Source organism: Medicago sativa, chromosome 5 (assembly GCF_051527215.1).
Source record: "Medicago sativa cultivar Bolivia chromosome 5, Bolivia_mono, whole genome shotgun sequence".
In the NCBI taxonomy this organism is placed as follows: domain Eukaryota; kingdom Viridiplantae; phylum Streptophyta; class Magnoliopsida; order Fabales; family Fabaceae; genus Medicago; species Medicago sativa.
The window spans coordinates 73,018,214-73,040,714 of NC_140753.1; the positions used below are offsets into that span (position 1 = coordinate 73,018,214).

The 22,501-nt window shown below is 33.4% G+C and overlaps 1 protein-coding gene and 2 long non-coding RNA genes across 3 annotated transcripts; 1 reads left to right on the forward strand and 2 right to left on the reverse strand.

The window, feature by feature from the left end:
• Positions 1-4,478: 4,478 nt before the first annotated feature.
• On the reverse strand, positions 4,479-7,392 carry LOC146924771 (uncharacterized). The gene is made up of 2 exons (XR_015010993.1): positions 6,614-7,392; positions 4,479-4,732 (listed from the first exon to the last, which is right to left on the reverse strand). It is a non-coding gene; the product is annotated as an uncharacterized LOC146924771 (long non-coding RNA).
• Positions 7,393-7,407: 15 nt separating this feature from the next.
• LOC146924772 (uncharacterized) lies at positions 7,408-9,615 on the reverse strand. Its single transcript, XR_015010994.1, has 2 exons — positions 9,543-9,615; positions 7,408-7,661 (listed from the first exon to the last, which is right to left on the reverse strand). It is a non-coding gene; the product is annotated as an uncharacterized LOC146924772 (long non-coding RNA).
• Positions 9,616-15,610: 5,995 nt separating this feature from the next.
• On the forward strand, positions 15,611-16,935 carry LOC146924773 (60S ribosomal export protein NMD3-like). Its single transcript, XM_085709730.1, has 2 exons — positions 15,611-15,763; positions 16,160-16,935. Exons 1-2 carry the CDS (start codon positions 15,725-15,727, stop codon positions 16,763-16,765), a joined length of 645 nt encoding a protein of 214 aa, XP_085565856.1. The 5' UTR covers positions 15,611-15,724; the 3' UTR covers positions 16,766-16,935.
• The last annotated feature ends 5,566 nt before the right edge of the window (positions 16,936-22,501 follow it).

Sequence of the window (22,501 nt, forward strand, 5' to 3'; positions counted from 1 at the left end):
CCAACCAAGAGCACACATATCCGCCACTGTGTTAAACTTATTTGTTGTAAGATCAAATAAGCAAGCAAACCTCCTACACAAGGGAACATCTCCTACCCATTTATCCAACCAAAAGAAGGTATTTTTTCCATCCCCTAGAACTTTCGATATCTTCTCTGCAAACCAGCCCCCATCAGTCTCGCCCACTCCATCCCTAATCTTCGCTATCTCTCTCCACCACGCTGAAACACTCCGGCCCCCAACCTCCAACCTCCCTGCCTCCTCACCATATCTCGCCAATAAAACCCTATACTACAATCCACCTCTCTCCACCAACATCCTCCAACACCACTTGCCTAACAAGGCGGTATTAATTATTCCTTCAACTGCCTCACCCCCAAACCTTCATCCCTCTTTTGTAAACAAATAGAGCTCCAAGCAATCCAGGAATCCAGGAAATTTTCTTGTTAACCTCACACCCTCCCCAATTTTTTTTGTTAAAAATAGATTCAATGAGAGAAATGATACCTGACGGAGCTTTGAAAAAGGAAAGAGCATAGACAGGAAGCGAGGTTAGGATAGACTTGAGAAGAATTAAACGGCCCCCGAAGGATAAGAAGCCACTTTGTCACCCCGCCAATCTAGTTTTAATAGTATCTATCACAGGTTCCCAAAATGCTAACTTTCGAGGGTCTCCTCCAATCGACAAACCAAGATACAGGAACGGAATTTTACCCACTTTACAGTTTAATAAGGATGCCGCCTCAACCAACCACGACTCCCCTATATTGATGCCAACCAATAAACTCTTATTAAAATTCACTTTAAGACCAGACATGTCTGCAAACAAAGTCAGCACTGCCCGTAAAACTCGCACATTTGCCCAACTTTTTTCACCTTTCAAGAGTGTATCATCCGCGAACTGCAAATGAGACACCACCTCCGAATTGGACGTGCCAACCACATATCCCGTATACAAATTATTTTCCACCACAGAGTTCATTAAAACATTCAATCCCTCAGCATACCGATTGTTAATCTCAAATCCCCTAAAAAAGTCTCAAAATTGACTAAGTATATTTCATATAAGCTACTAATTTATTCTTTTTGCTCATATAGGATGATCTAAAAATAAACACCTTAAATCCTACTAACAAAACAACCATTACAACATTTAATTTTGTTTTACATTTTTAATTAATGTTGTGAGTTACACAACTTGCTCGAATCAACTTGCACATAGAATTATTTTAGAAACTCATCCAACCTTGTTGAATGCATGAATTTTTAATTAATTAAATAAATTAATATATAATTAAATTAAATTTTTTAAAAAATTGAATATTATATCAATCATACGTAATTGATTTTCTCTCATCCTCATGAACTAAACCTGATTTTGGAGTAATGTATTTCAATCACAAACTATATGCATGAAACACTAATATATATATCTTGCAAATAATACATGTCTATCTCATTCCTCGTGTTTTAAATATGACTTTTGAAATCATGTATTTCAATCACAAATAACATCAACTACATGCATGAACCATAAATATATATTTCAAAGAATACACATTTTCCTTATTTTGTATTTATTAAATAAGTCTCTTTGAATCATTCATGTCGTGTGAGAATAAATATTATATATGTTAGAAATATAAAAAGATTCTCAAATTTAACCGTGTTATATTTATGTATTATGTTTATATTTTTTCGTCAAATAACTAAACTAGTTTTCTAGAAATAGTCGCATAATATTTAGTGACATTATATTATTTTCATGTATTCTTTTATATTTATTTATTTTCTTCTTTTCCACAAATACATAAAATAAAAGACATCTATGCCAACGAACACAAAATTATAACTAACTAATGATTTCACATATATTATTAAAAACAATTAGTGCATATCTAAATATTTATACCTCCTTTAAAAAAAAAATCTAAATATTTATACCATATGTATATTAAACAAAAATTGGTGCCTTTTATAAAAGTAGCGCGAGCAATCCCCCATTTTGGTCATACTTAAGGCTCCCGCTGACTACTCTTATGAATGTTTTACTTTAAAAAAAAATTACCATAATTGAGAAAGAAAAAAAAACCACAAAATTACTCTTATTCATAAAAAATGAAATTTATCATAACGATAATATAAAAAAATAAAATAGAATTATGTTGATAGATTCAAGGTAGAAACTAGAAAGGATGATTAATGCTTTGAAGAATTGGGATATGCAAAGAGGACCACACCAAGATTTCCACGTTAAACTAAAAAAAATTGATAATTAAGTTTTTTGTTTACAATAATACATCAAAAATTTCGTAATTTTAAATAAATATTTTATTCATTATATATAAGTATATCAATACTATATCTATACTATATATAAAGAATATACAATAATTTGAGCTGACTTTTTCACTTTTTAATTTTACCCTTCAATAAAAGTATATTATTTACTATTTTATGTTTTTTTTAATATTACTAATTAAAAAATAGTTAAATTCCATTAAGATAGGACCAAGCTCACTACAACAAGAACAATATTATCTATATCAATATATAAGGAAAATAGGAGATATTGGGTTAGATTATTTATTATTATGTCATCGTGAGCTTATCTTAGTTGGTAGGGACAATGCATAATATATGCAAAGTACAGGGTTCAAACCGCGGCCACCACAAAAAAAAATATTTATTATTCTAATTATACCTTTAAACAAAAATAATTTTTTCTATAATAATGCTATATTGTTTTTTTTGAAACATTAATGCTACATTGTTGATGTCATTGAAAAATATAAAATTTTATTATATTTGTTGTATTATTGGTGTAATTTAAAAAGATAAGCACGTTGTTACAATTTGAAATTACAAACAACTATACATATACTTTTAATCAAAACCTAACTAATTTTATCGGATGTCTTGTTCATGATTTACAAATGTTAGCGCAGTAAAAAGAGCGGACAAACGGGCAGGAAGTGCCCGTCTGAACGATAGTATAAAGAAATCACATTAATTTGGGCTAGATTTTATCTTTCCAATTTTGCGCTTCATTAAAAAAAAATTGTTTACTCTTTTATCCTTTTTATAATATTACTTAAATTATTAATAAAAAATTATCCCCTTAAAATATTACTTATATTATTACTTAAAAATAGTTAATCCCATTAAAATAGGAACAACCTCACTACAATAGGAAACATGATTTTGGGTTAAATTATTTATTATTTAAATTAGAAAAATGCTAGGTACAACGACATAAATTTCCCGAAATTATCCCGATATATATATTTGCACTACATGACATCAGCCACACCTGAATTCCACTAATTCAGCCTTTTATTCAGTGGACCATTATAACTAAGAAACTCATTTCGTGAGTCCCTCGTGAGGATTTCTATCCCGATGAATAGCATCGCTGTTTAAATTATAACCTTAAACAATTTTTTTTATAATATTGCTATATTTTAAATTATAACCTTACAATTTGAAATCACAAACACCTATATGTTTCCTCAACAAAAAAAAACACCTATACGTATAATTTTAAACAAAACCTAACTAATTTCATCAAAAATATTGTTTCTACTTTACACGCGTTAACACAATTAAAAAAGCAGACAAACGGACACAGAGTGTTTGACAGAAATTAATGGAGAATATAAATCATTATATTATGAACAATTTTTTTAGTGGGGTATCAACAAAATATATTATATAATACTATAAAATAAAAAACAATATCAAAATGAAAATTACCATCTGCATCCCTTCAATTATATATTTTTTTGTCTTTTTACCATATGTGTGGCGCACGGGAACAAAACACTAGTTTACATGATGAAAACATTAAGAGTGTTATGTTGAATAGCGCATCTTACACCCATCTCTTAATCTCCATAAGATGCGAATGAATTTATCCTCACGCTCAAACTTCAATTCGTGCAAAAAACGTTAATGTTGCCGGTAATTTTGTTGTACTTAAAGTTGTGTTGATCAAACCAACATTTTGTAAAGATTTTGTATTCAGAAAAGATGCGACTTTCGATGGATCAGGGAAAACCAAGAATCACTTCCAATTTACAACGCACGTTAGCGACTGGTGCTACCAAGTATTGGCTAGTGCAATGAATCCATGCAAGTGTTTCCAACCTTTGTCCTGCAAGACACTACACTTGACAAGGAGAATGGATTGAAGAAGTTGCAAAGTAAACACGTCTTCTTCTTTGGCTAAGCAGAATGCATTGGCGTAATTGCAAAGAAATCACATCAAAGATTTACAAAAAGCAAGGCACAATAAATAAACACATCTTCGGGTTTATTGCCCAAATGATGATGGTTATATTTTTTTTGGTTACAATGATGATGGTTGTAACACCCCGTTTTCCCAACGTAAAAATTTCATAATAAATTATCAGAGTAATTCACATAAACGGAATGCTACATCTCTTTATCATAAAATCTTACAAAATAGATAATAATTTATCCTTCAAAAATTCATCAACATAACATTTAAAAACTTCGCAGCGGATTTAGTTTAACAATAGAAATAGTCTTGGCACGCAGGCCTCATCATAAAAGTCTCATAAATCTTAGTTCAAAAATAATTCTTAAACTTCAAAAGTAATACGTAAAGGAACAGAAAATAGTATTAAAATCCCCATCCCGTTACGTATCAGAGCATCCTAGACACGATGTGAGGAGTCTACTCACGAACACAGCTAGTCTTTATTACCTGCACATTACCCACGGTCGAGGCAACATATACGCAGAAGGGGTGAGATTTCTCAAACAATAATATTAAGCTTATAAATCATAAATTACATTTAACAACATAAACATCTTATAATTTAACAACTATAATTAAATACATAAACATCATCATTTATCTTAGCAAAATATCATCATATAGCAGTCACAGTCATCGTCACATGTCATCATACTAAAAGACATCACAAAGTAATTTGTTAAAACATCACAACTTAACAACTTGACAACTCGACAACTTGACATCTTAACATCTTAAATCATCTTAAAAACCTCTTGATATGCAAATGCATTTGGTACCAATACAGAGCATCAAGCTCCCAACCAACTTATATGAGCGTAAATAGGCTCTTCAGGGCATCAAGCCCCCAACATAGTGAGCAAAAGCTCCAGGGCATCAAGCTCTCACCAATCATGTGAATGACTAAGCATTCCAGGGCATCAAGCCCTCAACCAACTTATATGAGTATGCAATGGACTCAACTTTCTACATCTTAAACATCTTGAACATCATAACTTCTTAACAACTTGATGACTTCATAACGACTCGACGACTTAACAAACTCTTTGACTTAGACCGACATTTACATCTTAAATAAGACTCAGCAGTATATGCAACATATAAATAATTCATCTCATATCAGCATCATAGTATAACACCATCAAATAAGCATCATAAATAACACATATAGTGCATAAATAACAAATCTCACATCATTAATAATCTTAGTCATCTTAACTTATGCTTCCTGGACAGCTTCTAATTATCTAGACATCCTTCCTTTCCTACTCCAAGTTCATCTTAAAACTACACGATCTTTAACTAGTAACACATCTTTATATAACACATCTTTAAATCATATATCTTCAAATAGCTCATCTTTACATAACACATCTTTAAATCATACATCTTCAAATAGCACATCCTAATACATAAGAATTAAATCTCAAAATAAATAATAATAACCTATTTATTACTAACCATTTATTTACTATTAAATATTTGAAAATAGCAATTTAAATAACAAATTCTAAGGCACACGGAAGAACACGAAAATCAAACTGTAAAATGAAGAAACCTCATTTGATATTAGTTGAATTCCAAAAGCTTATCAATCATCATATAATTAAGAGTATTGATTTCTAAAACAAACTTAATCTCATGACATAGGTTTCGGATCAGCTTCCTTTTAGAATTACCTATTTTGTCTCAACAAACTTAAATATATATTTTTTCTTTAAAACAATGTCTCGTAATCCTTTTAGAATCATTTAAAAAAATAGTATAAATATATAGATACCAATATTTTAGGATCAAATATATGCCCTTTTGAATCACATATTTTGGTGTCCAGTACCACGATAACACGGAATTAGCAACAAGCAACTAATCGTAATTATAGAGATGCTAATAATCATTATAAATTATAGCACATGATACAAGTATAGTAGATCACAGAAGCACATACCCACATCGATAAAATCTAATAGAAAACGGTAACAGAGGTCCTCGAGGTTCTATATTATATTGTGGGAAAAGGTTTTTATTCACTTTTATTCATATGTTTAATACACAACATCATCATATTTCAATCATGAATTTAGCACATCAACATCACAGATTCACAAATAATCACATACTAAAAATCACAGCAGCAAATTATAGCACGAAGTTAACATGAATTTATTAAAATATCACGAAAAAGAATAATAGAATCAAAACCCTTCACTACCCACATGTTCATACAACCCTAATTTCTCATAATCTCACAAACTCATCCTAAAGCATGTTAGATGCAATCTAATGATTCACAGACCTAATATTAGTGAAAGATAGTCTCACCCTTACCTTAGATTGTTTTTCTGAAATCAAAAGCAGCGTTCTTCGTTCCTAGGGTTCTCTCTCTCTGAGTTCTCCTCTTCTTCTCTTTCTCCAAAAAGCGGTTTAACATAAAAACTCTTTCTAACCTAAGCTTCCTTATATATAATACTAATCACTCTTCCTAAATTTATTTAGGCCCAATAACTTATTCTTATTTCTATTCTAACCTCCAATTCTACTTACACTAATAATTCTCATATTCTAATAAATAATAGAATAATGCTACTTAATAGAATACTAACTCCTCATATATTTATTTTATTTTCGAATCTTATTTTATTTCTAAATTAAATATATCTCTCCCCCACTTAATAATAATACACCAAATAACAAATATATTTCCACACAAAATAACAAATATATTTCTACACCAATCATATAAATATATTCTAAAATTCATTAAAATAATTAAATAAAAAGGAGGGCGTTACAACTCTCCCCAACTTAAAAGAATTTCGTCCTCGAAATTCAAAGCACAAGAGAAAATAAATTTAGTCATTACTTCTTCAAACAAAACAAAAAAACCACATCAAGTTAGTCAGTTAAACATGATCACATAAAAAAAACATAACTACTAACTAGAAAACATGACGACACGACACAACGACTCATCTACTTGGCCGGACGGACCGACCTGCTCTGATACCAATTGTAACACCCCGTTTTCCCAACGTAAAAATTTCATAATAAATTATCAGAGTAATTCACATAAACGGAATGCTACATCTCTTTATCATAAAATCTTACAAAATAGATAATAATTTATCCTTCAAAAATTCATCAACATAACATTTAAAAACTTCGCAGCGGATTTAGTTTAACAATAGAAATAGTCTTGGCACGCAGGCCTCATCATAAAAGTCTCATAAATCTTAGTTCAAAAATAATTCTTAAACTTCAAAAGTAATACGTAAAGGAACAGAAAATAGTATTAAAATCCCCATCCCGTTACGTATCAGAGCATCCTAGACACGATGTGAGGAGTCTACTCACGAACACAGCTAGTCTTTATTACCTGCACATTACCCACGGTCGAGGCAACATATACGCAGAAGGGGTGAGATTTCTCAAACAATAATATTAAGCTTATAAATCATAAATTACATTTAACAACATAAACATCTTATAATTTAACAACTATAATTAAATACATAAACATCATCATTTATCTTAGCAAAATATCATCATATAGCAGTCACAGTCATCGTCACATGTCATCATACTAAAAGACATCACAAAGTAATTTGTTAAAACATCACAACTTAACAACTTGACAACTCGACAACTTGACATCTTAACATCTTAAATCATCTTAAAAACCTCTTGATATGCAAATGCATTTGGTACCAATACAGAGCATCAAGCTCCCAACCAACTTATATGAGCGTAAATAGGCTCTTCAGGGCATCAAGCCCCCAACATAGTGAGCAAAAGCTCCAGGGCATCAAGCCCTCACCAATCATGTGAATGACTAAGCATTCCAGGGCATCAAGCCCTCAACCAACTTATATGAGTATGCAATGGACTCAACTTTCTACATCTTAAACATCTTGAACATCATAACTTCTTAACAACTTGATGACTTCATAACGACTCGACGACTTAACAAACTCTTTGACTTAGACCGACATTTACATCTTAAATAAGACTCAGCAGTATATGCAACATATAAATAATTCATCTCATATCAGCATCATAGTATAACACCATCAAATAAGCATCATAAATAACACATATAGTGCATAAATAACAAATCTCACATCATTAATAATCTTAGTCATCTTAACTTATGCTTCCTGGACAGCTTCTAATTATCTAGACATCCTTCCTTTCCTACTCCAAGTTCATCTTAAAACTACACGATCTTTAACTAGTAACACATCTTTATATAACACATCTTTAAATCATATATCTTCAAATAGCTCATCTTTACATAACACATCTTTAAATCATACATCTTCAAATAGCACATCCTAATACATAAGAATTAAATCTCAAAATAAATAATAATAACCTATTTATTACTAACCATTTATTTACTATTAAATATTTGAAAATAGCAATTTAAATAACAAATTCTAAGGCACACGGAAGAACACGAAAATCAAACTGTAAAATGAAGAAACCTCATTTGATATTAGTTGAATTCCAAAAGCTTATCAATCATCATATAATTAAGAGTATTGATTTCTAAAACAAACTTAATCTCATGACATAGGTTTCGGATCAGCTTCCTTTTAGAATTACCTATTTTGTCTCAACAAACTTAAATATATATTTTTTCTTTAAAACAATGTCTCGTAATCCTTTTAGAATCATTTAAAAAAATAGTATAAATATATAGATACCAATATTTTAGGATCAAATATATGCCCTTTTGAATCACATATTTTGGTGTCCAGTACCACGATAACACGGAATTAGCAACAAGCAACTAATCGTAATTATAGAGATGCTAATAATCATTATAAATTATAGCACATGATACAAGTATAGTAGATCACAGAAGCACATACCCACATCGATAAAATCTAATAGAAAACGGTAACAGAGGTCCTCGAGGTTCTATATTATATTGTGGGAAAAGGTTTTTATTCACTTTTATTCATATGTTTAATACACAACATCATCATATTTCAATCATGAATTTAGCACATCAACATCACAGATTCACAAATAATCACATACTAAAAATCACAGCAGCAAATTATAGCACGAAGTTAACATGAATTTATTAAAATATCACGAAAAAGAATAATAGAATCAAAACCCTTCACTACCCACATGTTCATACAACCCTAATTTCTCATAATCTCACAAACTCATCCTAAAGCATGTTAGATGCAATCTAATGATTCACAGACCTAATATTAGTGAAAGATAGTCTCACCCTTACCTTAGATTGTTTTTCTGAAATCAAAAGCAGCGTTCTTCGTTCCTAGGGTTCTCTCTCTCTGAGTTCTCCTCTTCTTCTCTTTCTCCAAAAAGCGGTTTAACATAAAAACTCTTTCTAACCTAAGCTTCCTTATATATAATACTAATCACTCTTCCTAAATTTATTTAGGCCCAATAACTTATTCTTATTTCTATTCTAACCTCCAATTCTACTTACACTAATAATTCTCATATTCTAATAAATAATAGAATAATGCTACTTAATAGAATACTAACTCCTCATATATTTATTTTATTTTCGAATCTTATTTTATTTCTAAATTAAATATATCTCTCCCCCACTTAATAATAATACACCAAATAACAAATATATTTCCACACAAAATAACAAATATATTTCTACACCAATCATATAAATATATTCTAAAATTCATTAAAATAATTAAATAAAAAGGAGGGCGTTACAATGGTTATATCATCTAATAAAAAAATAAAAAAAATAGTTTTAATAATGTCAGCTATCTCTTGTGTTTTACAATACCATCAGTTAATAGATCACTAAAACACTTATTGTTATCAACAATTGTTGTCACTCTCTCTTTGCTGTCTTCAACGTAAAAGAAAGAACACAAAATACAATTAATCACAAGTTCAAGTTAATCACAAATTCAACCAGGTCAATTATAGACTGCTACTCCCTCCGGTCATTATTATAAGCAAATTTTGACTTTTTAGGTTCATTCAATAAATGATGTATGTGGTCTATAATATAGACCACATACATCATTTATTGAATGAATCTAAAAAGTAAAAATTTGCTTATAATAGTGACCGGAGGGAGTACTTAACAACAACAAAAACCCTTAAACTAAATTAGAATCGGGTCTAGGCAACCTGATCCACTCCAAAGTACATTACCCAATACTTTAGCTGACAACCTAAATCTTAAAAAATTGGTAAGAAAAAAACCCAACAAAAAACCGTAGTCCCCTATGATTGGGTAAGACCTATGAATTAATGTTCAACCCAAAATTTGAAGATGGCTCTTTAGACACATAGTGTTTGCTCACAAACACCTCTGTTGTGAATTCGATGAAAAATCACACCAATAATAAACTTGATGTGTGGAGCAGGTGATAGTCAAGTAATCAAAAATAAAGTGTATGGAAGTTATAATCACAAACAAAAGTAGAAAACAGCGAGAGAAAGAAAGAGAGAACACAAAAGAATTTGTTTACCCAGTTCGGTCCAAATTGACCTAGTTTGGAGGAGAGAGCAACCCTCCGATTCACTATAATGATGAGTAACTTTACAAAAGAGATATCAATGGGTTACAAGAATAAGTCTCCCGTCTAATTATATCCAAAGCCCCAATCTCTTCCCGTGACCAAGAAACTCAACTTTACAAAAGAGATATCAATGGGTTACAAGAATAAGTCTCCCGCCTAATTCTACCCAAAGCCCCAATCTCTTCTCGTGACCAAGAAACTCAATCCTAATAGTGTTTCCCAAGGTGAATCAACCCCAACCCTAGTGTTTGTTGCGAAGAGCAAACTCTATACAAACCCTAGTTTGATTTCTAAACCCTTGTTTCAGCCCCTCTACCTCAAGGTTTACATCTGACACAAGGTCTATATTTATAGTAAAAGTATAACTCAAATTTGGAACGAATATCACACTGAAGATACGTTTCTTTTTTTTTTCCTCCTTAACTGAAAGAATATTTGCATCAAAAATATAATATTCCCTTTCAAAATATATTTGCATCAAATCGTTAATCATACGGTATAAAAATATTTTTATTGTCCATAAATATATTTTCAGCACAAAATATATTTAAAACAAATCTTTTATATTTTTAGCAATAATATTCTCCATCCCTCAAATTTTGAGTCATACTCCAACAACCTCAAACTGACCGACAAAAATGCCTCCAAGACAATTAACTATTGTTTGAGGTGGATCAATAGTTAGCTGTTATTCGAACTTAGCCATATTAAGATAAGTTTTTTTTTTTTATGTTGAAGGAATTTAAGAACGGGTATGAACTACCTTTCAAATCATCCATACAAATATTGCAAGTTAACCAAGTTGCGGCTCTGTTGCAATACATCTCAAAACCGAATCAATATTAAGTTCTACATATCAAGGATCATGGTAAAACAAAAACATGATGGTAGCAGAAGCCTCTTTACATACAAGTGTTCCTTATCTCGAAAAAACCAGACAAGCCTTTCACAAATTTTCAGGAACTCTATTCTCATCAACTTGAAACCACAATTTTGTATAGAACTAACAGTAGAGACAAACAAGGTGATATGGCCACCTTCCACCCCAAAATTTGTCATTTGTATAGATGTCCCTTCTACCATTAGAAATGAGGCTAACCATTGAATTTGGTTAGCAAGTTCTTGCAGGTAATTACATCTCAATATATCATCCAAGAAAACCTTAACAAGTGCATTTAATGGAACTTTATTGGTTAACAAGCTTTCCTACACGCTCACGACATCAACTAAAATCTCTAATTGAACTAGCCTCCAACAACTACTCTAAACTAATCCAACGAATGAAACACAAGTAACCAAGTAAGTGTGGGGCACATAATATTCCATCCTTGTGAATATGCACCTCTTTCGTGATGGATCCATAATTTTCAATTGATCGGGGCAAACTTTTATATCGTGATTTTATTTTTTAAATTATTTTTATATGAGCATTAAAAATAATAACATAATTATTACAAAGCAAAAATTTAGACTAAGAAAGTATTGATAATGAGTACTTAATATTTTAAAATTATTACATGATTTTTTCATTTTCAACACTATCAAATACATTTTTTTTATATGTATGTGACCAAATAATCATCGAACAATTTATCTATCATTTCACAAATAAAATTTTCAATATTTTTTAAGTAAGGGTGAATGCTTAATTTTTTATGGAACAAAAATAAGATTATTAGATACTTTACGACAATATTATTAAGAGTAAATTACACTCCCCTCCCCTCAAAGATGTTTAAATTACACTTCCCTCCCCTCTTACGTTAAAATATACACTTTCCTCCCCTCTTATTCTAAACATATTAGAAAAAATTTCACTCCCCTCCCTTGAGAGAAGCTTGAATTACATTTCCCTCCCCTCTGATGTTAAAATCTACACTTTACTCCCTCAATAATATTTTTTTTATTTCTAATAATCTAGAAAAAAAATAGTCTAACACACTTTGAAAAAAAATAGTATTACAAGTTCATTTTAATCTAATCAAAATTTGAATACAATTTTTTCGCTATTTGTTATTCACAATTTTAATAACATGTAGTTTTAAACCCTATTATAAAATATGAAACAACCCAAAATAAATTAAAATATGTGAAAAATAACTAAAGTCAATTAAGTAATGCTTATTTAAATGTGAATTTTATACTCCAAATTATAAAATTAATAACAAAATATTTAAATTTAATTATAATTGACATTTAAATTATAAAAAAAACGAATTTATGTTTTTTAAATCGTGATTTAAAATTAGTATATATTATAAAAATATTTATTTATGTTAAAATAGATTAAAGCGTAGTGTATATTTAATTATTAAGGGAGAGGGTTGAAATTCAAGCATCTCACAAGGGAGGGTATCAACTTTACTTTTCAAGGGAGGGGAGTGTATATTTTAACATAAGAGAGGAGGGGTGTGTAATTCAAGCATCTTTGAGGGAAGAGGAGTGTAATTTACTCTATTATTAAATGAGTGGGAGCACTTGCCATCGTGTCTGACCTTAAAGGGGTCGAGGTCCTCCTGCAAAGAAAAATTGAAGCACACTAGAATTATTTTATTTATTTTTGAACTGCAAATTTTATCAGGCAACCATCCTCACAAGAAATGAAATATGTGCACAAGCAACCAAAATCGAATACAAAGTAGCAGCAAAAGCAAATGCCCTACAGTGGGCAAACAAATGTGCCCACAAATATACAAAACAAGCCTCTCCTCATACATACACCATAAACACCAAATGTGCTACACAAAAATCCACTCATTACACAGCCTATAGTCAGCATCAACAGCAAAGCCACACAGCCTAGCCGAACCTCCTCCACCCCTTTGTTCACCCACCTTTTAAGGCAATCCTCCTGATCTCAACACCATTCGTAATAAAGAGAAGGAGAAGTTTTAAGTCTATGTAAATTCCAATTTCAAGAGAGGATTTTGACTTCCTCTACCAATTCGTCATCCACCTTGAGGACATTATTAACGACCTTATCATTGCGCATGAGCCACAAAACCTAGATCGTCGAATGCTAGATTAACCAGAAACCTTTCTGCAACGCCTTTCCTCTCGCTTCCCTCATGCAACTCTCAAAATGAGAAAACAAAGTATGAGGAATAATAAAATTAACACCCAACCAACTCACAAGCTTCCTCCACACATAGTACGACAACTCACAATGCATGAAAAGATGGGTTGATGTTTCCACCACTCCCTCACATCATACACAATTCATTGAGACATTCAAATCGATAATAGGGCCTTTTTAGATTAGCTTATTTCAGAACTTAATTATATAAAACAACTTATACAAATAAATAAATTTTTATATATTATTTATAAGTTTTTAAGATAGTTTATGAAAAACCGTTTATGAAGATACAATTTTCGTTAGTGAGAGCTTATAAATTAAAATAAAAGCTTATTTATTTACATAAGTTATTTTTCATAAGCTCAAACCAAAATAAACTATTTTTCATAAGCTCAAAATAAGCTCCAATTTCCAAACAAACAACTCCTTCCTCCATAACAACCTCCACAACTTCCTACCTTCCACCAAATCAACCACCTCCCTAACCTTACTTTCCTTATGAGTTGAGAGAGAATATAAATGGAGAAAACGCTCCCTAAGGGACGCACCGCCCGCCTAACCAAAGTTCTTCCGTTTCCTATCCTTCTGACTAACTCACGACTAAACCAATTTACTCCAACCACCCTCTCCAACGACACTATATCCTTCCACCACTTTGAGGCGCAATACATAACCGCCCCCAAAGACCTTATTCCCATATTAATGATATTCACACCATATTTTGCTTCAAGATCCTCTTTCCAAAGTGCATTCTCACTTTGAAGCAATCTCCACCGCCATTTCGCCGAAAGGCTCAAATTCACCAACCTCAAATCTCTAACCGCAAGACCTCTCCCTTATTCTGTGAAGACACACCGTTTTCCACCTCACCCAACACACTTTCCTTTACCCTCCACACCACCCTACAAAAAATTCCTTTGAATCGCCACCATCTTCCTAACCACCTTTTTTGGCATCTTAAACAATAACAAATAAACAATTGAGATGGAATTTAAAATGGAGTTTAAGAGCACAATATGTCCTCCAAGGCTAACATATTTGTTACCCCAATTATTAAGCCTCTTCTCAATTTTCTTTAAAGGTTGAACCCAAGTAAAAGAATTACTAGGGCTATAGCACCAACCGGTAACCCCAAATACTTAAACGGAAGCCCGCCTTTCTTACAATCCAAAAAACTACAAGCCATCTCCATGAAACCACCATCCACATTCACACCTATCAAACTACTCTTAAAAAAAAAAAAAACTTAGACCCGAAGTCATCTCAAAGCCTCTACAAATCCCCTTCATACTATTATAAATTCTACCATGGAGAGAAAAATCAACCTGATCGACTCACCTTGCTTGAGGAAGGAAACTGACATCAACAACCTGATCTCAGCTGCAGAGAAAAAAGAAGAAGAAAGCACAGGCAAAAGGGTTTTAAGTAAAAATGGGAATCACGACGATAAAAGACGTTATCAACTTTCCAACAATAATGGAGATGCAAGGGATCCCGTTCTTAAGCTTGTTTCTGTTCTAAAAATTTGAGAAAGTAGTAAGGTGGGCCAAAAATAACGTGTAAAATTCTAACTAACACTATATATTCTTTTCTTCTTTCTTTTTTTGACAAGATATTCTTTCCTTCTTTCAAAAATTATAAAAAAATTCTTTTAAAACAAAAATTATATATTCTTTCCAAAAAAAAAAAAACTAACATTATATATATTATGAGGAAAACGCGATTTAGAACTCAAAATTTATAAATAATAGAAAAGTGAGCGAGGCAGTGTATTGCAAAAGATTTGGTCAAAAACTGGAGAAGGAGAAAGAGGTGATGGAGGATCGCCGACGCCGCCCGGTTATGGTTGTGAAGGTAAGTCAAGAACATGTTTGTTATCTGCGTACTTTCTTTCATGTGGAGCAGATCATCGTTATGAACTGTTTTGGTCCCCTTAGCGGTGTTAAGCGAATCGAACACAACGATCAAGGTTTTTCTTTCTATTTCAATAGTTTAGATTGTGCTTCGCGTCTTGTGGGTTGTATAGGAGACATAGCTCCTACTAAGAGTCATTGTCATCAGATTCCTTCTGAGTATAGATTCAATTTTTTTGTTGAAATCGTCCCAATTTGCTGTGCGGATTTTATTTTTCTGCCTCCTGATGTTGCTGCATCGTTTGGTGCAAATATTGGTCCTATTGTCATATGCACTAGGGTTGCCAAAAAAATTACTTTACTTGATCCATTTACCCTGACTGCTTTTTCCTTAAAGGCTGATCAGTACTGGAATGCACCCTTCACGCATTCATTCAATAGGACTCAGTTAGTGAAATATGTTGTTCTCAATATTGTCCTCCAAGAGGATGAGGAGGAGATTGCTGCTGATTCTTCTTCTACTGCTGCTAAAAAATACCGTTTAGCTGATGCCGTGGTTGCTCGTGTGGAAGATTTTGGAAATAATGACATAACTTTTCAAATCACCACTCATCTTGGTCATATTTTAAAATCCGGTGACTATGCTCTTGGTTATGACTTGTCTAAAGGAGTAGAAGGAGGAGGAGCTAACACCGACATCAATGGCGGCTACTTGCCTCCTGCAATTTTGATTGCCAAGACTAATTGTGATGATGAAGAGAATGATGGATCGGATGTTGTTCTGGATAAGTGGCAATCTGATTATCAACTCTTCTTAGAAGATCTAAAACAAGGCCCTCATCTCACCTTCAACTCAGCAGCAATGTACCGAAATCAACCCAACCACAACAAGACTAATCTCATCTCTTTCAAGGTTGCCAAAGAGGCCGAGGCCTCTGCAAGACCACCTTGTCCATTGGAGAAGTTGCCGGATTATATAGTTACAAGGTTAAACAAAAGTTGATGTTTTGTTTGTTCAAATAACAAGAACAATGCTTTTCATTTACTATGTTATTTCGATTTGAAATTTCTGTTTCATGTATATGTTTATTCTAATAGCAAGAACAAGTTATGTGTGTTGGTCGTGTTTCCCCAAACCATGCCTATTGTCATTATATTCAGCATTTCACCTCATCCTGCGTATCTACTTTCTCTTCTATGCGTTACAATAGAAATCTTACTTATGTACTTCAACAGGTAACAATATAATATGCATTGGTTTGATTTTCTATGCTATGTAAATTGTAAATTTCTGTTTCATAAATCTTAGAACAGTTTTTAGTGTAGTATTACCTCTTATATGGTGATTCATTCCTGTCCTTGATTGAAATATTTTGTGGATCTGTTATATTGTTTGTTATAAATAAATGGTTCATTCTATTTCTAATTGAGTTTTGATTAATCTCTTACGTATTGTATGGGTTTTGTGCTAAAAGAAAAACTCAAACGTCTAAAACTCCGGTTAAGGGCGTGGCATAAAGTTGAGTATGGTGCTAGGGAAGGTAATATTGATAGGTCGGTGGGGGAGATTGAAGTGCTTGATATCAAAGGTGAGGAGGTTGGCTTGGTGGGGGATGAAGTGTTGAGTAGGAAAGAGAAGTTCATTGATCTATGGAAACTTTTGAGGGCTAGACATGCGACGTGGGCGCAAAGATCAAGGGCGAATTGGTTGAAGGATGGGGTCGAAAACACTAAATTCTTCCATAGGTGTGTTAAAATAAGAACTAGTAGGAACTCGATCAAAGCTCTTAAGGTGGGAGATAGGTGGGTGCAAGCGCCTTTGGAGGTGAAGAGGGAGATGGTGGATTTTTTCTTGTAGCGTCATCCGATTGGGAGAGGCCGACTCTTGATGGGGTGCCTTTTAATAATGTGGCGGATGAAGCAAACGTGGAGTTGGTAGCACCATTTTTGTTGGAAGAAATAGAGAAGGTTGTGAAGGATAGCGATAGTAATAAGAGCCCGGGGCCCGATGAGTTCAATTTTGCGTTCGTTAAACATTTTTGGTATTTGATTAAGGATGAGGTTAGAATTATGTTTGATCAATTCCATGCTAATGAGGTCTTGCCGAAGAGTATGTTGGCTTATTTTGTGGCTTTAATTCCTAAGATTTCTTCTCCTTTGCATTTAAAGGATTATCGCCCCATCTCCTTGCTCGGGTGTCTTTATAAAATCCTCTCTAAAGTGTTGGCTAGAAGGTTGGAAAAAATCATGGAACTTTTAATCTCACCATCTCAATCGGCGTTTCTTAAAGGTCGTAACATGGTGGACGGTGTTTTGGTGGTGAATGAGGTGGTGGACTTTGCGAAGAAGTTGAAGAAGGATTGTTTGGCGTTGAAGGTGGATTTTGAGAAGGCTTACGATTCGGTGGAATGGAGCTTCTTGGTATATATGATGAGGAGAATGGGATTTTGTAGTAAATGGGTGGCTTGGATGAAGGGTTGTGTTTTTGGAGGTAGTATGTCAATTCTAGTCAATGGTTGTCCTACGGATGAGATTAATATTCAAAGAGGTCTTAAGCAAGGGGACCCTTTAGCTCCTTTTTTGTTTCTCTTGGTGGCCGAAGGTTTTGGTGGGTTGATGAGGAATGTTGTGAGGAGGGGTATGTTTGAGGGGTTTAAGTTTAGAAGTGATGGGATGGTGATATCGCATCTTCAATATGCCGATGATACTATTTGCATTGGTAAGGCTACGGTGGAGAATTTATGGATTTTGAAGGCGTTGTTGAGAGGTTTTGAAATGGCATCGGGGTTGAAGGTGAATTTCTACAAAAGTTGTTTGGTGGGGATAAATGTTACGGCCGATTTTATGCATATGGCTTGTGACTTTTTGAATTGTAGTCAAGGGGGTATTCCTTTTAATTATTTGGGGCAACCGGTAGGAGCAAATCCGGGAAGAGTTGCTACTTGGGACCCGTTGTTGAATCTTCTCAATCAAAGGTTGAATAGGTGGGGGAACAAATATGTTAGTCTTGGTGGGAGGGTGGTGCTTCGGTGTTGAATTCTATACCTATTTATTACTTGTCCTTCATGAAGATGCCTTCAAAAGTGTGGAGGAAAATTGTGAGAATTCAAAGGGAGTTCCTTTGGGGGGGGGAGTAGGTGGAGGAAGGCGGATTAGTTGGGTGAAGTGGAAGATGGTGTGTCAACCGAAAGGGAATGGAGGGTTGGGGGTGAGGGATGTTAGAGTAGCCAATTTGAGCCTTCTAGCAAAATGGAGGTGGAGAATGTTGCAGAAGGGTAATCCAATTTGGAAGGAGGTTTTAAGGGAGAAATACGGGTTGATAGATGGGGTGCCTCGGCTGGACGGGGGTGTTGTTGGCCCTAGCTTCGCGTCGCGGTGGTGGAAAGACATTACTAAGTTGGATGATGGAGATGGCCTAAATTGGTTTAATTCGGAGGTGTTCCTGAAGGTGGGTAATGGGAGGGAGACTAGTTTTTGGAATACGGTGTGGAGGAGTGAAGTGTCGTTTAGGGAAAAGTATCCTAGACTGTACTCTTTATCTAATCAAAAAGAGGCCGCTGTCGGGGACTGTTGGGTGGCAGAGGTGTTGGGAGGTAGTTGGAGTTTTAGTTGGCGTAGAGATTTCTTTGTCTGGGAGGAAACACTCCTTCAGGATTTGCTGGAGGATTTGAATGGTTTTGTTGTGTCAGAAGACGATGATATGTGGAGATGGAGGTTGGAGGAGGATGGGGCTTTCTCGGTAAAATCAATGTATTCCAAATTGGAACCGTTGATGGTGCCGGGAGGGATTCTTGTTGATGAAGAGAGGAGGGTGTTTGCGAATATTTGGAAGAGTTCGGTGCCGTCTAAAGTTATCGTTTTTGTTTGGAAAATGCTTCATGATAGAATTCCAACGAAAATCAACCTAGCTATTAGAAACTCTCTTCCGCCGGAAAGTTCTCAGGTTTTTGTTTTGTGTAACAATTCTGCAGAATCCACAACTCATCTTTTCCTCCACTGCACTATTGTGTCTGTGATCTGGCGTAAGCTTATGGAGTGGCTGGATTTCAATTTTATAATTCCACCGAATCTGTTTATCATGTGGGAATGTTGGAATGGAGCGGTTTTTAATAAAAAGATTCGTAAGGGAGTGAGGCTTATTTGGCATGCCGCCATTTGGAGCATATGGAAAGATAGGAATGATATAATTTTTAATAATGCGGTGTTGGATTGTGAGGCTTTGCTGGAATCTATAAAGGTGTTGGCCTGGAGGTGGTGTTTAGGTAGAATGTACTTGCCAGCTTGTTTGTTTTACGAGTGGAATTGGAATCCGAAGGAATGCTTGTTGCGGTGAAGTGTCTCTTGGATTGGGTGGTTGCTGTTTTCTGTTTTTTCCGGCTGATGGTCGGTTGCTGCTAAAGTTTCTGGTGTAGGCAGAAGCTTACCTTGGCTACTATGGTGCTGCTGTTGCGTTTCGGATGCCTCTGCTGCTGTTCAGCTGTTGTTTCTTTGTTGTTTTTGCAATTTTTTGGTGTATTGTTGTTTGTTGTTTTCCTGTTCCTGCTAGCTCTTTTTAGTTTGGATCTTAGGAGGTTTTTTATCGAGTTTTAGGTGGTGGCTGTTAGCCTATTGTTATATGGTGCCTATTGTACTTTTTTTCCTCCTAGCCGGCTTAGTGCACCTTGCGCTAGTCGAGCTTAATAAATTTGCTGATTCAAAAAAAAAAAAAAAACCGACGGATTAAGGTATTGACTTTTTTTCTGTAGTCAAAGTCATGCTCAAAAGTAGTTTGTGCATTTTATAAAGGAACTAGTTCCTGGCTGCAAAGAGTCTTTTTAAGACAACCGATTTGTCCATCAATTATACAACATTTTGAGTTGTTCAATTCTATCATTATAAGCTACTGAAATTGTTACACCACGAGCTTGAAAATTATTGTCTCAAAGCCCTTCTCAATCTCATTTTTTAATACTCCCTCCGGTCCTATTTATAAGAGAAACTTGAGTCAACAAAAGTTGATGTATCTAGTTAAAAATTAAGTCTAAATACATTAATTTTTGTTGACGTAACTTTCTCTTATAAATAGGACCGGAGGGAGTATATAATCTTGTCTCAAACCCTTATAGGGATGCAGATTTTGCAGCAAAACTGGTATAGACAACTTTTGCACTCAAACATGGCTAGTTTTACTTCTTTTCACTTGGAATATGTAGACTAGAGTGGCCAAACTGTATCAATGTGTTGTGTGATATGCACAGCTTCACCATGCTGCTGAAAAAGTCTTCTATGCAGAAAACTCTTCCTTAGCAGCTTATGCAGAAATACCTCTATTTTTTGTAAAAAAATTGGATTTAACTCGTATACACCGACAATGTAAAACTTTTTACAGATGCATTCAATCGAATTACGCTTTATAGGTATTTGTGGAGATATTTTAGAAACTTACATATGAAAATGACATTATACAATGATTTTGTTGGGATGCATATGTAAAAAAAACTTTATATTGTTACTGGATAAAAATTAAACTCTTAGAATATTATTAAAAGTTTGTGTACAAAAACTTAGAACTTTTTAACATGAGTAAATAAATTAAATAAAAAAAGTTCAGGTTTAATTTAACTTATCCAGTAACAATATAAAGTTTTTTATTTAATTTATCTCCACATGAAGCAACTGCTATGTGGGCCAGAACACTGTTATAGTAGGGGTGACATAAAGGGTTCTAAACTTTTTTTTGACAGAATAAAGGGTTCTAAACTTCTAGAGTTCTAGTTGATAAGATTGGAGATTTTGGTCTAGCAACTGTTTATGAACCTGATAGGAAGGTTCCGTTAACAAGCCTTGTTGTGACCCAGTTTATGAACTTTTATAGGACACCTTGTTGGAATTTAAGTTCTTGATGAGCTCTAACCTGTAATGTTGCATTTAAGCTCTTGAACCTTGTTATTAAGTGAGCCATAACTTAGTTAATTTAGGGTCTTTCAGTTTGGTTATTTTGTATGATTGTTTTGCAAGAATTTTATGCTATTTTATGCTTGATACTTTGGTTATTGTGATGTTTGTAAAGTTAGTTGCAATTATTTGATGATATATTTTATGATTTTCGTATTCTCATTTATTAAGTTTATACATTTGATGCTAAAATAATAATGAAAAAACGTTATTCGTGTTTTAGGGATAAAAGAAATTAAGGTTTTGTCATTTTTTTAAAGAATATAATGACTAATGCTTTACATAGTTACAATTAGATACTGACGTTTGCCCCAACCCAACCCAATGCTACAACAAACGATAATTGAAGACTATTGACAAAGAACAAATGCAACACGTTTTAAACCACATAACTCTTACAAACGACTTCCCTCAAAAAAAAAAAAAAAAAAAACTCTTACAAACGACAAAGTCGCCCATACGTGAGTAATTAACTAGCCTCATCATTATACCTCACATTAATATTTTACTCCCTCCTTTTCAAAATGAGTGTCGTTTTAGGTGTTTACACACATATTAAAAAATACAATGATTAAAAGAAAGAGAATGGTTATTTTACCAAACTATCCTTATTAACTATTATTTAGTTTTAAAAGTAATACTTTGGAAGTAGTGTGCAGAGTATTAATTGGAGGGTACAATTGAAAAGAAAAAGTTATTATTGCATTGGAAACTGAAAGTGATATTCATTTTGAAACAATTTTTTTTGGATAAAGCGACACTCATTTTAAAACGGAGGGAGTAATTTATTTTAAAAACATACATT

What these genes read in the sequence shown, in the direction of transcription:
- LOC146924773 (XM_085709730.1), top strand. Translation starts at nt 15,725, where the DNA reads ATGGAGGATCGCCGACGCCGCCCGGTTATGGTTGTGAAG. An exon ending in GCCCGGTTATGGTTGTGAAG is followed by an intron (nt 15,764 to 16,159) that starts GTAAGTCAAGAA and finishes TTTTCCTTAAAG; the next exon opens with GCTGATCAGTACTGGAATGC.